Below are 21408 nucleotides of genomic sequence, written 5' to 3'. Positions count from 1 at the left end.
TGCTTGTTATGAACATTTTATTATACCAAAAGATGGTCATTTGTAAGAAAAGCTGATATTCTTAGCAACACAAGTTTCATTTCAGCTCGATTCTACATGCAGGGTTTTAATGCATTTACAGTCTAATAAATTTATAGAAGCTAACATGTTTATAGATATAAGCTAAATAAATTGTTATTAGTTTGTGATTTTTTGTTAGTCATTATTATAGAAACAGGGTGATTCATAGACTTACTCACCAATACTCTGTGTACAATACTGGTTGTCCTTCATAGAGAAACTGACACTGCGTAGACAATTTGTCTCCAAGGCTAAGTTGCTTTCTGAACATGCTTATGCAGAAAGCTGTAATAATAAACCAACACTTCTGTACAACACCTCTCATTATAGTGGTGAGTGGTGAAAGTGAATAGTTAATCTATTTAGCGATGTAACTACAAACTGTCATAAATATTTACAGAAAAAAAGGATACAAGCAAAACTAATAGCTATTTGCCAGGTTGAAAATCTTTGTCACGCCAACAAAACCACATACCACAAGATTTCAAACACAAAAATCAATTTTCATATAAAAAGCCACTTATGTAAAACGCAACGAAATGAAAATGCAAGCGTTAACTCGAAAAGCATAGACAATCTGATCTATATATATAACTAACAATAATCACTTATTGTCAATCAGATAGCCTGCAGGTGGATGTTTAGGTGTTTAGTTCTCTGGAGTGAGACAGAGTTTTGAAACCAAATATTTTAGCAACCTGGCAGAAGGCACAAAGCAAATGCCTGGGAAGTTTGGATGAAATCAGCCAAAAAATGTGGAAACGCTTAGACTAACACAGATTAACACGTGCAGACTAACAAAGACTACTAACTTTGCAGACTAACACGTGCAGACTAACACGTGCAGACTAACACGCGCAGACTAACACGCGCAGACTAACACGCGCAGACTAACACGCGCAGACTAACACGCGCAGACTAACACGCGCAGACTAACACGCGCAGACTAACACGCGCAGACTAACACGCGCAGACTAACACGCGCAGACTAACACGCGCAGACTAACACGCGCAGACTAACACGCGCAGACTAACACGCGCAGACTAACACGCGCAGACTAACACGCGCAGACTAACACGCGCAGACTAACACGCGCAGACTAACACGCGCAGACTAACACGCGCAGACTAACACGCGCAGACTAACACGCGCAGACTAACACGCGCAGACTAACACGCGCAGACTAACACGCGCAGACTAACACGCGCAGACTAACACGCGCAGACTAACACGCGCAGACTAACACGCGCAGACTAACACGCGCAGACTAACACGCGCAGACTAACACGCGCAGACTAACACGCGCAGACTAACACGCGCAGACTAACACGCGCAGACTAACACGCGCAGACTAACACGCGCAGACTAACACGCGCAGACTAACACGCGCAGACTAACACGCGCAGACTAACACGCGCAGACTAACACGCGCAGACTAACACGCGCAGACTAACACGCGCAGACTAACACGCGCAGACTAACACGCGCAGACTAACACGCGCAGACTAACACGCGCAGACTAACACGCGCAGACTAACACGCGCAGACTAACACGCGCAGACTAACACGTGCGCACACAAACAATGAGAAAGTGAGATTTATTAATATAGATTAGTAATTTGGTTTAGATTAAATGCTTACAATATGTACAACACTCACATCTGAAGGAGCAGACAACTCTCCATGATTTGTTTATTTAACAAATTAGATACATACATTCAGTCTCTTGATAAGCCTTCATGCCGAGCAAAGACTCCGGCCCATTTGCATCGCCTGCAGCGTTTAGCACTGACTTCATACTCTCCAAAGACATTGGTAATAGGTTGTCTTGAGCCGATTTAATTATTACATCATAAAAGCAGTCAGTGTCTTTTCCAGTATTTATACATCTAAAATTATTACACATGACATCAATGGCTGACGACGTTTCTAATCTGTAACAATTAATGCTCTAAAAATAGCTAAGCCTCGGTGGCTGATTGGGTAGCTTTAGTTCAACTAACGATATTAGTTATTCACCTTAGTATTTCAGCTACTTGGCTACTAAACCGTCTGCCGGTCGTTTACTAAAGCCGTGACGTACACAGTGAGCAAACAATGTAAGTAAAACAAACATGTTGCTATTTACTCAAATATAGCCTATATCATTTTGTTTAATGCACATAACTTGGGGAAAATTCGCTAGTTCCTCATCCTTTAAATCAAAGCTTCATTATTGAAAAACAAAAATTTTTAGTTTGTTAAAAATGTAGCAAATAAAATATACTCAAATATAAAATATGCATGGTAAAAAATGTAGTTAGATTTACCTGATACTGGAAGCAGTATTCACCAAACTTATGATCTTTGCCGCTGCCACTGTCAGTAATATTTTCTCTGTGCTTCTGAAATTGACAAGTCTACATGCTTCGAGTGTTGGGCTCATATCAAGCTATTGTGCTTCAGTTTTTTAATCATGTCTTAGAAAATATGGTTACTTGGTACAAAGTATTTTCCAATCAACTGCCGCCAAAGTTTCCTTTTTATGAATTTGGAAAACTTTTTCGTTAAGCCTTAGCATAATCATTTGTGCAAGGTCTAAGGAATTTTGTTTTTTTAAAGTTTGAATGAAAAATTTTTAAGACTTCAAAAACTAAATTTATTTTTCTGAAAATGTTTTGCACATTGGACTCAAGGCCAAGTCAAACTTATCATTTTTAAATGAAAAAAAGTAGCAAATTATTCAAAATCTATTTCAAATTTTACAATACAAATTTAATAAATATTTTTGACCATAAAAACTGGTCTAGTGAATTTACATGAAATATTCATGCTATTAAAAATTCTTAAATACTTCCTTCGAAGTTTGACAAATGAGCAGCTTGGGTTATTTATGTACAACTTTTGGGGGGAGCTAAAAGATAAACATAAAAATGAAAATATCACAGTAGCAAGAAAGGCAGAGTTCTGCTTAAGTTAATTTATAATATTATAAAAAATATTCTTGTCTTGACATGGTTATATAATAGACCCATCAGTATAGCTAAAAAGGCATTCTATCTGCATAGTGAAAGTGGTGTTAGCCAACTTGCTGGAATCTTTGCAGTACCTGTTAATGTTTGTCGCTGTCAAAGCCAGTTGAACCGAGTATGTTCTCTTTGGAGACAGACTATTTAAATATTCGTTTAGCTTCTGGTCAAGTTCTGGCAACAGTGCAGGTAGATGGATAGTCCAGTTGTTGTAGGAAACTGCTTCGACTGCAAAATATAATCTAACATTATACAACATAATACAGTAATAATAGTATAGTAGGCTATACATGTAATGTAATGTTATATAACAGCTGCAGTTCAGTGGTTAGATAGATGGATAAGTCAGTGGTTTGAGTCATGAAAGGACCATTAGTTGTGTTAGGAAGAGCAATCAATGACAATTGTTCCTGTTTCAATTCTGGTCGGGTTGTTGGCGACCAAACTGGCTCCCCCTCTGATCTTCAGCGTGAATGAGGGGAGTGACCCGCAACCCTGCAAGACTAAAATCAAAAGCGGCAAATGTGCTCCTCTGCAAGCCAACAGCCAGCTACATGTAGCTAAAGGTGGGGTCTCAATGAAAACACCCAGCAGAAAGCAATAGCAAACCAATGCTGAAACCTGCAAGGAAAAGTCATGGCTATAGAAAGGGGGAAAACCATGATTGGTTAGGTCTTCACGGGACATAGTACTTAGAGAGAAAATATTATATAATATAATATGACACAATGTAATATAATAATACAATACAGTGCAATTCAGTATGTCATATTGTATTATAACACAATGTAGTATAATAATATAATACAACACCATTCGGTATTATATATGTACTGTAATGTACTATAATATAACGTAAATAAATATTGTGGTGCTATTATTAAAGAAGCTGACATTAAGGAAGTCTTAATAAACTATAAATTTTATTTTAGCAACTAATAACTCACATGTGGCTGGAAGTAGGAAATCTCGCTGTGTAGTTGTCCTCTCTATGTCTGGTAAGTTACATTGTGAGCCAGAGCAGCAGGTGCTGAGACTGCATTCATCGGTAAAACACTCTATTCTGCCAAAACAGTTGCTTATCAAAACACTTATATACTTTAATTACATTGAATGAGGCAAGCCATTTGTTCCATCTTGTTATATTAAATTTGGAAGCGGCAAAAGCTTTATAAACTTCACCTGTACTACAAGAACTAAAAATGTAATTTTTGTAATTTGAAATGATTCTGAATGCTGATTATTCAATTCAGAAATATTTAATTACCATAATTGAGAGTTTCTCACAGCTGCGATAGTCTATCATAAAATGATAAATATGAATTTTCATATGTTGGTTTCATTCGCTTTTGCACATAATATCTGAACTTATTGACTACTCTTTTAATTATGAAAACAAAAACTCTACTTACGTCATAACTAACAATAGTAGTAATATCTTTTTAATCCAGTTTTTACAGTATGATGATGAGACAAATGAATTATAGTATGAAGCAATTAAGATAAACAACTAATAATTTTGCAGATAACCAATCCTGCTAAAACAGCTACTAATCTTATTAGTCCTTCAAATTACATTGCAGACTTTGTGCTGCCAAGACATTTAGTTTTACACCACATTATTCAATTTCAAGCCCATTTGTTATTACAAAATCAACTGCAAGCTTTTTACACCCAAGAATGCTTATGTGGAGCAAACAACACAGTTCGGCCCTTTCATTGGGAAATAATTGCTACACTACTTTATAAGCTTTGAGTGCTAACATCCAAAGTTTTACCTTTAGTTTCGGAAGATTTTAAATTAAATTAAATCTTTTTTGAACTTTTAAAATAGAGCTTTCAAATGTAAACTAAATAAAATATAAAAGTTATGGAAGTTTAGTTATACTAAATTAGCACCTGACTATGTATTATATGTACCTATAAAATATTATCACAAATCACATAAAATCACAAAATCACATATTATATATAGATATATATCATATCCTGAATTTGAATTATACACTATATATAATATATTAAACTGACTATATAATACACTGTATATAATATGAATATTTTATATAATATATATTACATATATTACAGAACTGCTAGCATATTAGTTATATATAATAATACAATTTAATTATATTATTGTGATAATAATAAAGAACTATAATTACATATATAACTCCTCATATTATATATAATGGGTAGTCAAAATAATATGTAATATATATATCTATAATGTTATCTTTGTACATATACAAAAAATATTAAAGGGCTTTTGCAAATTCTTCTTTTACTATCCACACAGAATTAAGAGTTAAATTAAACAGTAAAGGCTTACCTGCTGCCGCACAGGATCTTGCTGCATGACTTGATATCTTCACTCACAAAAGCAGCATTCTTTCCAACGTTGCTGTTATTAAAATTCACAATGGTCCGACAAAAGAGTTCATCAGTAAGACAATTCTCACGAATCAGTGTACTATTTATGAAACTTGCGCATGAGGTATTGCCCAACAATGTAGAAGTTGATGTGGTCATTTGTTGAGAGGTGGTATCATTAGGTTTTGAAACTGCTGTTACTGAAGCTATTGCAGAAGGCATATACGTTGATGAGCTATTAGCAGCAGTTGTTGATGCCTGATTACTAGACGAGGTCTCTGTGGAGGTTTTCAGAGTAGTAGTTTCATTTGTTGTAGTAGACGTTGTTGCTGAGACCCAACCAGTTGTGTCTGTAAGCATTACTCGCGTTGTTCTATTCATAGCTAAGGTGTAGTTTGTTATTGAACTCGAAAAGATAGATGTTGATCCAAAAATAGCTGCTGTAGATTTAAAACCAGTTTGGTTGTAGAAAGGAGAAGTCGCTGTAACACTTCTAGATGTCATTGATGGCTGATGGACTTTTGAAGTGGCAGTTATTGATGCAGATGCTAGGGTTCTGAGAGCATTTGTTGAAATAGATGAAGCTGTTGATACTGAGTTTGAAGTTATTTTAGATGTTGAGAAAAATGGTGTTTTACTCAATGAGTCATTCGCTGTATTTGAAGGAGGTTGCGTTGCTGTTAATGTAAGAACAGAGGAAGGGAGAGGAGTTGTGTCGATTTCGGCAGTTTTGGGAAATTGTGGGTCAAAAATAGTTGAGTTACTAGAGAAAGATGACAATCTTTTGGAATATAACATAGTGCTTTTAATGTCAGAAGTCATGTCTATGTTTTTGGATGTGCCTGAGATATCTGTGAGACCAATTGTAATAGAAAGAGTAGGTACTGTTAATTCTACAGAAGTGTCAGTTGACGCAATATCAGTGGCTTTTGCTGTCATTGTGTGGTCGGTAGAACTGACAAATTGGTTTTGTTTAGTAGCATCTGTTGAAAGGGCAGTTACGTCTAACCCAGTAGTTTGAGATGTTTTTGTTAAGTCAAGAGAACTGTCAGTTGATCCTAAATCAGTAGTTTGAGCTTTGCTTGTATTGTCAGTAGAAGTGATAGCTGATTGAGCAGTGATAGTTTGTGCTGTCATTGTGTACCCAACAAAACTGGCAATCGGGTTTTGTTTTGTGAAATCTTTTGAAAGGGTAGTTAAGCCCAAATCAGTAGTTTGAGATGTCTGTGTGAAGCCAGGAGAAATGTTGGTTGACTTGGAATCAGTGGTTTGTGCTGTTATTGGGTATTCTGTAGAACTTACAGCTGGAGTTTGTGTAGCGACATCTGTTGCAAGGGTAGTTGAGTCTAATCCAGTAGTTTGTGCTGTTTGTGTAATATCACTGAAAATGTCAGTTGATTCAAAATCAGTGCCTTGAGCTGTCATTCGGTAGTCAGTAGAACTGAATAGTGGGTTTTGTTTGGTAGCATCTGTTGAAAGGGTAGTCAAGTCTAATCCAGTAGTTTGTGTTGTTTGTGTAATATCACTGGAAATGTCAGTTGATTCAAAATCAGTGCCTTGAGCTGTCGTTCGGTAGTCAGTAGAACTGAATAGTGGGTTTTGTTTGGTAGCAGCTTTTGAAAGGGTAGTTAAGTCTAATCCAGTAGTTTGTGCTGTTTGTGTAATATCACTGGAAATGTCAGTTGATTCAAAATCAGTGCCTTGAGCTGTGTTTATATTATCTGTAGAAAGGGTAGTCAACTTGAGAGCGGTAGCTTGTCCTGGTATTGTGTAGACAGTTGAACCCAGAACCGAGTCTTGTTCAGTGGAATCTGTTGAAAGGGTAGTTACGTCTAATCCAGTAGTTTGTGCTGTTGGTGTAATATCACTGAAAATGTCAGTTGATTCAAAATCAGTGCCTTGAGCTGTCATTCGGTAGTCAGTAGAACTGAATAGTGGGTTTTGTTTGGTAGCATCTGTTGAAAGGGTAGTCAAGTCTAATCCAGTAGTTTGTGTTGTTTGTGTAATATCACTAGAAGTGTCTGTTGATTCAAATTCAGTGCCTTGAGCTGTGTTTATATTATCTGTAGAAAGGGTAGTCAACTTGAGAGTGGTAGCTTGTCCTGGTATTGTGTAGACAGTTGAACCCAGAACCGAGTCTTGTTCAGTGGAATCTGTTGAAAGGGTAGTTACGTCTAATCCAATAGTTTGTGCTGTTGGTGTAATATCACTGGAAATGTCAGTTGATTCAAAATCAGTGCCTTGAGCTGTCATTCGGTAGTCAGTAGAACTGAGTAGTGGGTTTTGTTTGGTAGCATCTGTTGAAAGGGTAGTCAAGTCTAATCCAGTAGTTTGTGTTGTTTGTGTAATATCACTAGAAGTGTCTGTTGATTCAAATTCAGTGCCTTGATCTGTGTTTATATTATCTGTAGTAAGGGTAGTCAACTTGAGAGTGGTAGCTTGTCCTGGTATTGTGTAGACAGTTGAACCCAGAACCGAGTCTTGTTCAGTGGAATCTGTTGAAAGGGTAGTTACGTCTAATCCAGTAGTTTGTGCTGTTGGTGTAATATCACTGGAAATGTCAGTTGATTCAAAATCAGTGCCTTGAGCTGTCATTCGGTAGTCAGTAGAACTGAATAGTGGGTTTTGTTTGGTAGCATCTGTTGAAAGGGTAGTCAAGTCTAATCCAGTAGTTTGTGTTGTTTGTGTAATATCCCTAGAAGTGTCTGTTGATTCAAATTCAGTGCCTTCAGCTGTGTTTATATTATCTGTAGAAAGGGTAGTCAACTTGAGAGTGGTAGCTTGTCCTGGTATTGTGTAGACAGTTGAACCCAGAGCCGAGTCTTGTTCAGTGGAATCTGTTGAAAGGGTAGTTACGTCTAATCCAGTAGTTTGTGCTGTTTGTGTAATATCACTGGAAATGTCAGTTGATTCAAAATCAGTGCCTTGAGCTGTCATTCGGTAGTCAGTAGAACTGAATAGTGGGTTTTGTTTGGTAGCATCTGTTGAAAGGGTAGTCAAGTCTAATCCAGTAGTTTGTGTTGTTTGTATAATGTCACTAGAAGTGTCTGTTGATTCAACATCAGTGCCTTGAGTTGTCATTCGGTAGTCAGTAGAACTGAATAGTGGGTTTTGTTTGGTAGCATCTGTTGAAAGGGTAGTCAAGTCTAATCCAGTAGTTTGTGCTGTTTGTGTAATGTCACTAGAAGTGTCTGTTGATTTAAATTCAGTGCCTTGAGCTGTGTTTATGTTATCTGTAGAGAGGGTAGTCAATTTAAGAGTGGTAGCTTGTCCTGGTATTGTGTAGACAGTTGAACCTAAAGCCGAGTCTTGTTCAGTGGAATCGGTTGAAAGGGTAGTTAAGTCTAATCCGGTAGTTTGTGCTGTTTGTGTAATGTCACTAGAAATGTCAGTTGATTCAAAATCAGTGCTTTGAGCTGTCATTTGGTAGTCAGTAGAACTGAATAGTGGGTTTTGTTTGGTAGCAGCTGTCGAAAGGGTAGTTAAATCTAATCCAGTAGTTTGAGCTGTTTGTGTAATGTCACTAGAAGTGTCTGTTGATTCAACTTCAGTGCCTTGAGCTGTGTTTATATTATTTGTAGAAAGGGTAGTCAACTTGAGAGTGGTAGCTTGTCCTAGTATTGTGTAGACAGTTGAACCCAAAGCTGGGTCTTGTTCAGTGGAATCTGTTAAAAGGGTAGTTACGTCTAATCCAGTAGTTTGTGCTGTTGGTGTAATATCACTGGAAATGTCAGTTGATTCAAAATCAGTGCCTTGAGCTGTCATTCGGTAGTCAGTAGAACTGAATAGTGGGTTTTGTTTGGTAGCAGCTGTTGAAAGGGTAGTTACGTCTAATCCAGTAGTTTGTGCGGTTTGTGTAATGTTGTCACTAGAGGTGTCTGTTGATTCAAAATCAGTGCCTTGAGTTGTCATTCGGTAGTCAGTAAAACTGACTAGTTGGATTTGTTTTGTGGCATTCGTTGCAAGGGTAGTTAAGTCTAACCCAATAGTTGGAGATGTTTGTGTAATGTCACTAGAAGTTTCTGGTGATTGGAAATCAGTGCCTTGTGCTGTGTTTATGTTATCTGTAGAAAGGGTAGTCGACTTGTGAGTAGTAGCTTTGGCTGGTATGGTGTACACAGTTGAACCCAAAGCTGAGTCTTGTTCAATAGAATCTGTGGATAGGGTAGTTAAGTCTAATCCGGTAGTTTGAGATGTTTTTGTAATGTCACTAGAAATGTCAGTTGATTCAAAATCAGTGCTTTGAGCTGTCATTTGGTAGTCAGTAGAACTGAATAGTGGGTTTTGTTTGGTAGCAGCTGTCGAAAGGGTAGTTAAATCTAATCCAGTAGTTTGAGCTGTTTGTGTAATGTCACTAGAAGTGTCAGTAGATTCAAAATCAGTGCCTTGAGCTGTGTTTATGTTATCTGTAGAAAGGGTAGTCGACTTGACAGTGGTAGCTTGTCCTGGTATTGTGTAGACAGTTGAACCCAAAGCTGAGTCTTGTTTAGTTGAAAGGGTAGTTAAGTCTAGCCCAGTAGTTTGAGATGTTTGTGTAATGTCACTAGAAGTGTCAGTTGATTCAAAATCAGTGCCTTGCGCTGTCATTTGGTACTCCATAGAACTGACAGCTGTGTTTGGTTTGGTAGCATCTGTTAAAAGGGTAGTCAAGTCTAATTCACTAGTTTGGGATGCTTGTGTAAAGTCAATAGAGTTGTCAGGAATGAAACTAGTCAGTCCTGCATTTGTATTGTCTTCAGCAGTAGTACTTATTCTCGATGTGATCACTTTTTCTACCTTAGTAAAATCAGGATAACTTGAAGCTGGTTTTAATCCAGGAGACTCTGTAAGAATGTTACTAGATCTAAATTTAGTAGTTTTGTATTGTCCAGAATACTCAGTAAACTTGGTTGTCGATTCATTTTCACTAAGTTTAGATGATTTTGGAATTTCTGTCTTGGTACTTTCTTCAGAAATAGAAGTAGTAGCCTGGTTTTCTCTTGTATAGCTATTATTACCAGGAGTCCGCTTGAGTTCGGTTAAGTCTTTACTCATGGTAGACATGTTAGTTGCTTGGAATTTAGCAGGTGGTTTTTTTTCAGACATGGCATTTGATTTGTTCCCATTCATTTGTGCTGCTTTTGTTAGCACTGCGGACACACGAGCTACTTTGAAATTCGTAGTTTGGGCTATTGTAGGAAAGTTCACTTTATTATTAATCTGTATCGTTTGAGCAATGTTGATCGAACTGATTGTTGTTTGTGAAGGAAACGTGTTTGTTGTGTCTTTAAAAATGTTAATGGATACCTTTGTTGCCGCCAACTGGGGTTTAGTACGATCACTCAAAATGTTACTAGATGGTGTTGCTGTAGGCTTTCCTATTTTTGTATAGTCCATTGAAATGTCCTTTTCTTTTGGCTCATTAGTTATTTGTTTTTCTGTTGTTTTGTTAGACTCTAATCGACTAGCTTGCAGTTTTTCTTTCCAGTTGTCCCTCATTTTTCCCCTCATGTATTCTTTGTTTCTTTCTCTGTTTCTCTTTCTATCTTTTCGCCATTTATTCCTCCGTTTTCTCCAAAACATCCAAAACCTATGATTCTGCATGAATGTTGGCATTTCTTCGAAGTCTTGGTAAGCATCGATAGGTTCAAAGCTTGTTGTTTGCAGTGTGCTGACATTGCTTGTAAGTGCTCTTGATGATTTTGGTTGAACAGACTTTTCTGTTTGAGCAAATTCGATGAAATCTGTTGTTGGCTCAGAGTCTTTATTTACGAAAATACTAACTTCAGTTGAATATTTAGTTCGGGAGTGTTGCATTTTATTAACATTACCATTTTCATCATCAGGCCTTACAACATCTTCTGTTGAATCACCATTATGAAACCCCGCTCTATCGGCATAGCTAACAGTGACAAACTCTTTTGTCTCGCCTTTTCTTTGTTCTCTGGCTCTGGTTTTATGGTTTTTTAGGTTTCTGATATACTCAAGGCTAAAGTTCCAATTTTCACTGGTTGGTTTACTACTGTCACTAGATGTTGTATCGCTAGATGAAGTAACTGTTTTACTCATATGGTCACTTTTACTTCTTTGATACAGAGTTGTTTCAGTTGAGATCAGTCGTCCAAGAAGTCTTACGGGTATACCATATGATGTCATACTAGGCTGTGTTTGTAACTTACTATCAGGCAGATATCTTCGAATTATTAAAGCTTCCTTATAAGCTTGGTTAGATGCAAGTGTCTGCTCAGAGGTTGTAGCATATATATTGGGTGCTGTTAAACCAGCTGCTCTGCTTTCTTCTGATTTTATGGAGGACATTGCCGCTAGCCCCAGAATCATCGCTATGAACAAAATTGCAACAACTCATAACTATAGGATACGTAACCATCAGATTCACAAGGCCATCAATTAGTTTCACCTTTTCATATCTACATTCTGCTAAATAGCAAATACAATGCAATACTGTGAACAGCCAAACAAATCACTTAGTGCTCTGATAACAACTGGCTATCCCTAACATAATCATCCTATAATTGTCTCCATGACAACATTATACAAACACCATAGTTCATAGTACAGGCGTGATAAATTGTTGACTTTTATAGTTATGTATTGTAGCATTGCCTATGTTGTGAAAGCTGCATACATATATTTTAAATAAGCTAAGAAGGACACTTATGGATTATTAAAATTGCTCCACTTTTATGTATATATAAAATGTGTATAAAAATTAAAAAGATTTTAAAAGGTTACCTATTATTTTTTTATCAGCTATGTAAAATTTCCTACAAAAATTTCTATAATTGATGCAAAGTGCTTATATTTATGGAAGTTAATTTTAGTACCACAGTATAAGTGAAAGGTAACCAAAAAACCCAGCCAAAAATCATTGTTTTAGAATTGTGTAATTGGAATATCTGCCAGATTGGCATATGTGTCTTCAGTTTTAAAATCCTGAGAAGTAACTTTTCACTTTTTCATACAAACAAAGTACATGTTATATTCTTGAACCAACAGCTCTAGCTGTACAAATACTTCTACTTACAACGTATATAGCCATCTTTCTATACCTCATGTTAAAAGTAAACTCTTACTTTGCGCAACTCAAACTGCTAATCCTACAGTTACTTGGAGTGAAATAAATAGCGTTAGTCAATTGTAAGCTAAAGCTTATAGCACCATAGTACTGACAATCTTTAAAAAAGTACTGACATACTTTAAAAAAGTACTGACATACTTTAAAAAAGTACTGACATACCTTTTAACCAGCGTAAACATAAGTTAAAGTTCTACAAGTGGCTTGAAAAGTTCATGAAGGAACAGTTAGAGCCTATTCAGTTTTTAAAGCAACAGTATGTATGTATAACTTACGTAGGGAGGTTACTTCACCAACACTAAGCACTAACTAGAAACTAACAGGTTATGTAATTTATACTCTTTAAACAGTAGAGAACTAAAATATTTCGATGAATCTTTATAAAAAAAACCAGACCATCAAGCTTGTCTAGCATCATAATACGCTTCACATTTGCAACCTTTCTGCAATAAATGACAAGCGTTTTGATTCGCTGGTTATTACTGAGCGAAGGTGTTCGACTCGCTAAGATGAGTCTTTTGTTACTACAGCAATATGAAAATAAACTCGATGCCTCAGCATCATTTTACAGCATTTAGTGAGTCAGTATCAACGAGTTATATAAATCACTATAAACTACACATGTATGTTGGTTTTTTGCATGTTTGTAAGTACTAACTACTCAGCTCCTGTGATGTGACATATAGCTATATAGCTACCCAACTTCTGTGATGTCTTGTTTGGCCATGTAGCTATATCAGGACGGTTTATAAAAAACAAACTTGCTCTAAAGCTACATCCACATTTTCAAAATTTATAAGTTTGTCTTTTGTTGATGTCTATGCAGAGCTTTTTGTTCTAGGTTTGCAAATTGATGCAAAAGAAGCTGAAGGATTTGTGATAGTGAGGGAAAAGCATTATTTGATAAAAATAGTCTACTAATAGAGATCATTTTTACTAGGAGAATTTTAGGCTTTTAAGATTGGAAAGGTGCAGTCTTCATGTAGCGATGAAAGTTAATACATAGGTAGTTTGTTTAGCAGTCTTTGACAATAGCAGATCTAAAGACTTTACTAAGTTCAAACCAACTAACAAATTGCAACATAAGTGATGCCAGTACAAGGCATCAGTTTTTGAAAACTAATTCAGTGTTATCCATTTTTCGCCTTTGTAAAGTCAATAGACATAATGTTTAGGATACTCACAGGGTTTGGTTGTTTTAATATAGTTGGTATAACTAGCTGTTTTTTAAAATTCAGTAGTTTAAGCTGGTTTTTCAGAGCAAATAAAAGTTCATTGAGTCAACTCAATATTGCTAGCTTTTTTCTTGCAGCAAAATGTTGTATTTTACATCGAAAATCTTTCTCCAAATTTTTATTGTTTATTGAAATAGTTTTGAATGTTTAATTTCAATTACTTGCAGTTATATCTGATCACTTTTACAAAGGAAACACAGACATAGAAAGATAGAGATGTAAACAGCTTACTTTTATAAAACATTGAATATGTCTGTCACAGGCATATCGAACAAATTATGGCTTACCGGATATTCTAAGACAATTCATTTCTGCGGTTGTGTGTATAGGACGCCTAGCTATCCAGAACCTTCTAGAAGGTGACTACCTCCAACTGAAAAAAAAGTTTTGCGCTCTGCTTCATAGCCTAATCCAAGTAGTATGTGTTTTATGTGAGTCCTACTCTCAATCACTTACTAATGGCAAGCAATAGTGATGTGAAAAGCTTGCGCAGTATTTTGATATGTGAAACGTCTCCTTATTGGTCATTTAGTCAACAGAAACTGATATAATTATGATAGCAATCTTTAGTCGCTTAAACTGTGCCCATCTAGTTACAATGCTTCAACAGGTGACCAAACATCTTCAAAGAAGCCACCTATTACGTCAGTCAATATTCAATAAATCAGTTATATTAGCGCTATGGCGGATTGAAAAGAGGTGATCAATTCCGCTACATAAAAGTTAGTTTCTACATTGTATTGAAGGCTCATTCTATGGCCAAGGTTTAACATAGAACGAAACTATTTTTAGGCATTGAATCAGGTGCATGTTTAAACATCTAATCAATATATTATAGTTCAAAACAAAATAAAGCCAAATAAATTTTTTTAATTTGGAAATAATTTGAAATTATATAAAACATCACAAAAAATATTATGTAACCTTGCATGGCGTTGCATAATAAAGCAGAAGATCATATAATAATGTTGTGTAACATTTGTGCATGCTGTAATATGATATAATGGCATGTTACATGTATAATATAAGCAATAATAATAAATAATAAAAATAAGAGAAAACAAAAATTTCACCATAGACTACAGAGCAAAGGTGAAATTTTATCATCATAATCATCGTCATAAAAGTCTGATCTAGTTCAACACCTTCAGCCTGTTTTACTTCTCCCTATCTTTATTGTACACTACAATGAATATTCACATTCGTCTTATTCGTCTTGATGATGACTATAAACCTCAATGAAGAGAGAACATAATATATAGCATGATGCAATCTATCTAAAACCAAATACGACATGATATATACAATGCATTCTAAAATACTACAACACAATATAATATGGTAGCATATACAATATCAATATACATAGCATATACATATACATAGCATCAATTTAACATACCCTCAAAACTTTTAGTAGTTTTTCTGTGGTTTGATTCCAACCAATGAGCATACCACAATTCATGATACTAGTTTGACAAGAGTGGATAACTACACAAGTCTATAGCACAGTTGATCATACTGATAGCTGTTTTATAAACACCATCCAATTACAATTATGAATAATTATTGTAATAAGAGAATTGCTGATGTTGTAATGTGTTTACACATTGGTTCCCAGATGAATCATAAATTCTTGTACTATATTGCCAAAGGATTTATCAATACTTTAAAATCTAGTTTTGTATATAAAAGCAGGTCCCCTGATTCTAGAACGTATTACAAACTTTCCATCAACTGTAAAAACATGAGTAATATCACAATTCCTTTTAGACCGAACACCATTTTAAAGCTTCAAGCTTATACAATTCAATGACAGAACAGAAATAAGATAGAATGAATAGATTTTTTCACACATTCTCTTTCAAAAAGTAATGTTTTAGAGATAACTGTAAAGAATGATGCTTGGAGTACACTGATTCTGATAGAGGGTGTATATTCGCTATAAAAAACAACCAATTTTGGTGTAGAACCAATCTTGCTAAGGAGAAGAAGCTTTTAGCTTTATTTTTTGGGCTTTCATTACCATTAGTTTTAATCAGCGTGTCATTGAAAACTAATATCAAGTCAACAGCCTTTTTTATTTCTCGGTCAGTTTGAAATGCCCTCATTGTTTTGGCAATATTTCATGAAATCACTTTTCATTCAACTTAAAATTTCAGAACTACACTGGAAACTTATCCAGCCTTCAGCGAACAAAACTTTTTAATCCTGGCTAGTTAGACCAGAAGTTGAGAAGACAAAGTGAAACTACGCAGCCAAGTTTACACTGCATTTGATCAACTTGAATAGCAGTTCCCCGAATTATCTTTGGCCCAAGGTTAAAACTGTTAAATACTAACACAGACATATTAGTATGCTTTTTGTTTCCATATGTGTCGGATGCACTAGTGGCATTCAAATTATAATCGCATGCTTCTCAAAAAGTTAGAGAAATCACATTAGCTGTGCTTTTTTTGGCTCCAACATGGTACAGCCTGGTTGAAAGTGGATAAACACTTCGTGCCTGTCACTGCATCATTAAAGGTCATAGCCTGAGAGCTTAAAATATATTTGTTATATGAAAGCTACATTACCTGAATGCTTCATGTATAACAAATGTATTTGGTGAATGCTAAAATATGTTTTCATAGGATAAACCTCTAATTTTTACTATAAAGTAACTACTGTATCAATTGTGTATATAATTGAAAGTTGCATAAAGAGGATAACTTCAAAAACATATCACATAACCCCATTCATTGCTAGAAAATGATAAATGATTAACCATGTAAAAAAACACCTCTAGGAATGTTTAGAAAAGTATGCTTAGTCTCAGATAACTGCAGACAAAATTTCAATCGCTGACTGCAATATGTAAAAGAGAAGAAAACCTCAGCACGATGCATACTATTTTCTGTTAAGGATTCTGAGCAAATGGCAAGCCTGCATAAACCATTGTTGTTATTTTTTATGGACGGAGTCTAGATACACTCCGAAGCTCTAAGTTTATAATGGCATTTTAAATGCATATATGGTGCTACTTTTGAAAGTATTATTAACATATTTATTCACTTAATTGTGAAGAAAATATAAAAAAAATAAAATCAAACATTGATATTTGAAGACACTGCAATCATGCATAATATTTTGTCAATAAAATAGCTTAAATATTCAAACAATAAAGAAAATAAAAAAATATACACTTTTAACTTTGTTAAAATTTATGAAGACAAGCATGGAAAGATAGGCAAATCAAATTGTCAGATCTTTTCAATTTTACAATCAAACACGATGCTTAAAGATACATGAAGAAAAAACGAATAATACATAACAATTATTGTAACCATAAAAACAGACAGTTGGAATCAGAAGAAACTGTTTGTGTAGAAAAAGCAGGCAGCTCAATCAAAAATAATTATTGGCACCGGTAAAATTCAGATCACTCCGAAAAAAATTATATAAACTTTATTAGAAGTACCATAATATGCATTCATATATTTAAGCATGAGATTCTCGTTGCACTCTGATACCTCCCGATCCAGAGTCTTGCTGATGCCCCACGATGCTCGCTTGAGATTGATATTGTTGACTAAGATTTCCTGGTCGATACTGTGTTGCCCTGAAAAAATATTGCAAGTTATTATATTGCATCATGTACTGATGTTTGTAGTATTTTCAAGTATTGAAGATTAAATAATATGAGATTGTAATGTTTGTAACACGTAACACACTATTTTGCAGTCTGCATTGTATTTCCTATTATCCTCCAGAAGGTTACTTCGTCTTATTCACTATGTTCCCATGGTGCGCAGTACTGCGATGCAGCCCCCTCCGAAGTCGAGGGGATTGTACGTTTCCATGCTGCGCATTGGTTTTCAGCAAATTAGCCAGAGAAAAGAAATTGTATAAATCGAATCGCCTGATGGAGAAATTGAATCGATCATGGATACCAAACGTCAGAAACGGTCTTTTTATGCTTCTGTCATCATTATACTTTTATTTACAATACACATTCACAGGGTTTGACAAACCTTAACACAATTTTTACAAAGTAATATATTTTTAATAAGTATTTTTTAAGTAATATTATTAAAACGTTAATTTAGGACTTGCCACCTATTTTTCAAAAAGTGTTGGCATCGATAACAAAGTCTAGGAAAGTAATCACCTCATCATCCTTGTGGGTGCAGACCATAATTAAATTTAGGTGAAAGAAGATCGGAAGAATAGAAAAAACAAGATTAGCGGGATAACATTTGTACTAGTTTATGGCCCTCGAAGAATCCGTCTCCACGGCATGAGAGCTATGCGCAGCCACTTCGCAATTGCTGTTTCCTTGCTGCGAATTTGCACTGGCTTTGCACTGATCAGTGCGCAGTGATTTCAGTGCGAAGACGCCGTTTCCATGATTCGGAGAGAGCGCAACTCTGAAGCACTCCGCATCATGGAAACATAGTGATTGTTACCAGGTAGCTCCCAGCCAGCATTGTGCAAACACAAGGAAGGCAATAATTGTAACCAATGAAGTGTTTTATGATATCAAAAGGTTTCTGTTTAAGGCTTTGTTAAATTTATTTTTTGCTTGCATATAAAAGCCAAAAAAAAAATATGCAGGAAAACAGGAGTATCTCATTTTTTCCAAGTAACCATGAATAAAGAATGTTTGGTTAAAACGGAAAGAGAAGGTAACTCTTTCTTTCCAGCTGACATCTTGATAAAGACTGTTTTTCTATGATGTACTAGCTCAATGCGGGGAGGGGGGATGGGGGGGCATGGCATAGGTAATAAAAAGCCGCTTATAATCAGAGACAGGTATTGCAATTGCCATTGGCTAAGTTTACTAATTAGCCAATGGCGAAATTAGCAAGTTGGCTAATTTGAAAATCCACCTAGTAACTTATGCTTGCTTATATTGCTGAACTTAACTACAATAAGCGCTGTAAAGCCAGCTCATGTAACGTTATGCAGCTCACAATGTTGCCATGCTCATTTTAACCAATGTAATGACTATGTGCACAAATAACCCATTATAACTGTAAATGTGAGCTCGCCTGGTTGCAGACCTGGAGGTTCCGAGCTCAAATCCAGTGCAAACTGGAGTTTTTATTTCTAAAACTTTATTGCTATCACTAGACATACGAATGGCTGACACCCACTTGTATATACTTTATATAGATTTGCTTTATTCTTATTGGTTCTCACTGCTCACTGTAAAGTGTTCATAAATTGAACTCTAGTAATAGCACGTAAAGAGTAGTCAAGCATGAAGTGTTTTGGTATGTGGAAGACAGACTTTTATTATCGGTAGTAGTGTTACTATTAATATCATTGTTATTATTATTACCACTACTATTTTGACAGCAATATTATACTTATTATCATATCCCTCCTATTCTTACACATTCATGACTCATAGTAATTTTAGTATTACTATTATTAGTGTTATTACTACTGCAATCACAAATAGTACTTAATAGTACATTACTGTTATCATCGTTAGTAGTATTACACTTATTGTCATGGTTTGTCTGTCAGACTAAATAGCTTGCTAATAGACAAATCAATAGCAAATTACAGTGGACCCAGGCTCACGACATCTCTGCCATAAAGTTTTTCCCCTTACAAAGTGGAATACAATGCTTTTTGGCCCCTGGTTACAGCATTTGTTCCGCCATGCGGCATCAACAATTGGCCATTGAATTGCCAGTATATGAGAGGCAACTTTTGAGAACAGCATTGGCTGGTCTCTTCTGTTGAATTAGTTTGAAAAAAGCTTTAATAAGGTTGGCTAAAAGGTGTAGTGGACGGGAAGGAAGAAAGAAGCGTCAAGCCGCAAACAGGCAGGTAATAAAAAATTGAGAAAAATATTAATAAAAAACATTAGTCAAGTGTGTGGTGGCGTGGTGGCGCTGTGGTGGGGTGGTGAGGTGGTGTGGTGGTGAGGTGGTGAGGTGGTGTAGTGGTGAGGTGGTGTAGTGGTGTGTGCGTGCCTTTAGTAAGATAAACTTATTGAAGTTAATTTCAAAATTTATTATATGTTACGTAACATCACAAAAATCTATTTTACTAAATGCGCTGCTGTCAAGTCTCTCTCACACCCCCATTGACCACTACCGTCTGTCTCAAAGAGAAAAACTCCATGCAGTACTGTACATAGTAATGTTACGTTTTATTGCAGATCTACTGTATATCCATTGAATAACCATGTGATGAGCAGGTAGAGAGGATACCAAACATGCAGTCTGGTCTATAAGCCATTGACTAAATGGTTAATAAAGGCAGGACTGATTGAAGAACTGATTGCAATTCCTAATTGAATCACACTGAATGACTGACCGACAGATTGACTGACAAACAGGCTAACAGACAGGCTGGTCTGTCAGCCTGACAGACCAGCTGGCTGACTGACTCACTGACTAGCTGACATAGACATAATGAAAGAATGACTCGGCTGAGTAGGTAACTAATCAATCTATCTAAACATGTACTCAATTATACCTACATGGAGTATGCATCAGGCCATCTTGGCAGCTTTCTATGCACTTTGCTGCTGTCACTATCCGAACTTAGAAAGGAATTGTCTGTAAGACTTCTAGGGAATCTGTGTCCTGCTAGGAAGCTATCAGCCTGAAACTTTAGGGCGGGATGTAAAGATTGAAAATTCTCAAAACGATGGATAGGAGGTTTTTTCTTTGATGACCTTTTCTAAAAGAAATTGAAAGAAGTCTTTTAACATGGTTATCTTATAAAAATATATTTACTGCCTTTAAATTATTCTTACTCAATGTGAATAGTCCACAGCCAAATTCTCAAAAAAATGAATATGTAAAATGGAAAGAAAAAGCAATTAATTTATAACATCTATGGAGTATGGGATAAGTTTGTCTGTTTTCCAAAAAAACTAGTGTTAGATAGAGAACCTAAATAATATAAAGGCAAATTACCAACTGAAAAGAAATCGTTAAATCAAATAGACTGACATTTGTAAAATGTAGCTTGGAAAGTGTAAATTTAACTATTTTTAGAGTTGAACAACTTGTAGTCTGTAACAAAGTCAGGAAATAGTTTTTAGGAATCTTATACACATTACCAGAAAAAACCATCTTTTGTTAAAAACAAAAAAGTACACTGATTTGAAGAGATAGAAAGTTCATTTGTTCAAATTACAGAAAAATACTAATAATACGTATAGTGTAATATACACATTTCACATGTGTGTATTCTTATTTGTAAATCAGCAAAGACAACTGAAGGATCTTTTTATTTTATGATATAATTTACCCACATTCTGCTAATATTTTAAAAATACCGTCTAACAAGATATTAACCAAACCCTCTCTACTTGTTATATTCGTCGAACCTGTTTTTAATTTTAAATCACTGGATAGCACTAGTATAGACAAAATTATAGTTATACTCACACATACAAATGTTGTCAGGGCAACTATTCCTGCCAAAAGCAAGGCAGAAACAATTCCTGCTACAACAGGTGCAAGCCACAGATTGATGGGATCCATAACAGCAGGAGTTGTAGTTATTGGATCTGCAAACATGGAGAAACTGGTCCAGCAGGCTTCGAATATAATAGATGTTTGGTGAAAAAAGTGTCAATGTCAAAAGTATTTGCACCACAACCAGAACTTACTCAATGACAGAATCAATTTTTCATGT

At 35.6% G+C, this 21408-nt stretch overlaps 2 protein-coding genes across 2 annotated transcripts in view; both read right to left on the bottom strand.

Annotated features, from left to right (window-relative positions):
• The window catches only part of LOC137405125 (mucin-22-like), a 28649-nt gene extending 16907 nt beyond the window's left edge, over window positions 1-11742 (bottom strand). The window contains exons 1-5 of the mRNA XM_068091349.1: window positions 5405-11742; window positions 4017-4132; window positions 3150-3297; window positions 1778-1950; window positions 240-345 (exon numbers count right to left, since the gene is read on the bottom strand). Of these exons, the coding sequence (XP_067947450.1) occupies window positions 240-345; window positions 1778-1950; window positions 3150-3297; window positions 4017-4132; window positions 5405-11742 (6881 nt within the window). The remainder of the gene's footprint in view (window positions 1-239; window positions 346-1777; window positions 1951-3149; window positions 3298-4016; window positions 4133-5404) is intronic.
• Window positions 11743-16885: 5143 nt separating this feature from the next.
• The window catches only part of LOC137405124 (serine-rich adhesin for platelets-like), a 31087-nt gene continuing 26564 nt past the window's right edge, over window positions 16886-21408 (bottom strand). Inside the window, exons 16-18 of the mRNA XM_068091348.1 lie at window positions 21159-21280; window positions 20240-20442; window positions 16886-17356 (exon numbers count right to left, since the gene is read on the bottom strand). Coding sequence (XP_067947449.1) covers window positions 17236-17356; window positions 20240-20442; window positions 21159-21280 — 446 coding nt within the window. The 3' untranslated portion in view covers window positions 16886-17235. The remainder of the gene's footprint in view (window positions 17357-20239; window positions 20443-21158; window positions 21281-21408) is intronic.

The sequence above is a fragment of the Watersipora subatra genome, chromosome 9, assembly GCF_963576615.1.
Source record: "Watersipora subatra chromosome 9, tzWatSuba1.1, whole genome shotgun sequence".
Classification (NCBI taxonomy): Eukaryota; Metazoa; Bryozoa; class Gymnolaemata; order Cheilostomatida; family Watersiporidae; genus Watersipora; species Watersipora subatra.
This window is presented reverse-complemented; position numbering and strand designations above follow the sequence as displayed.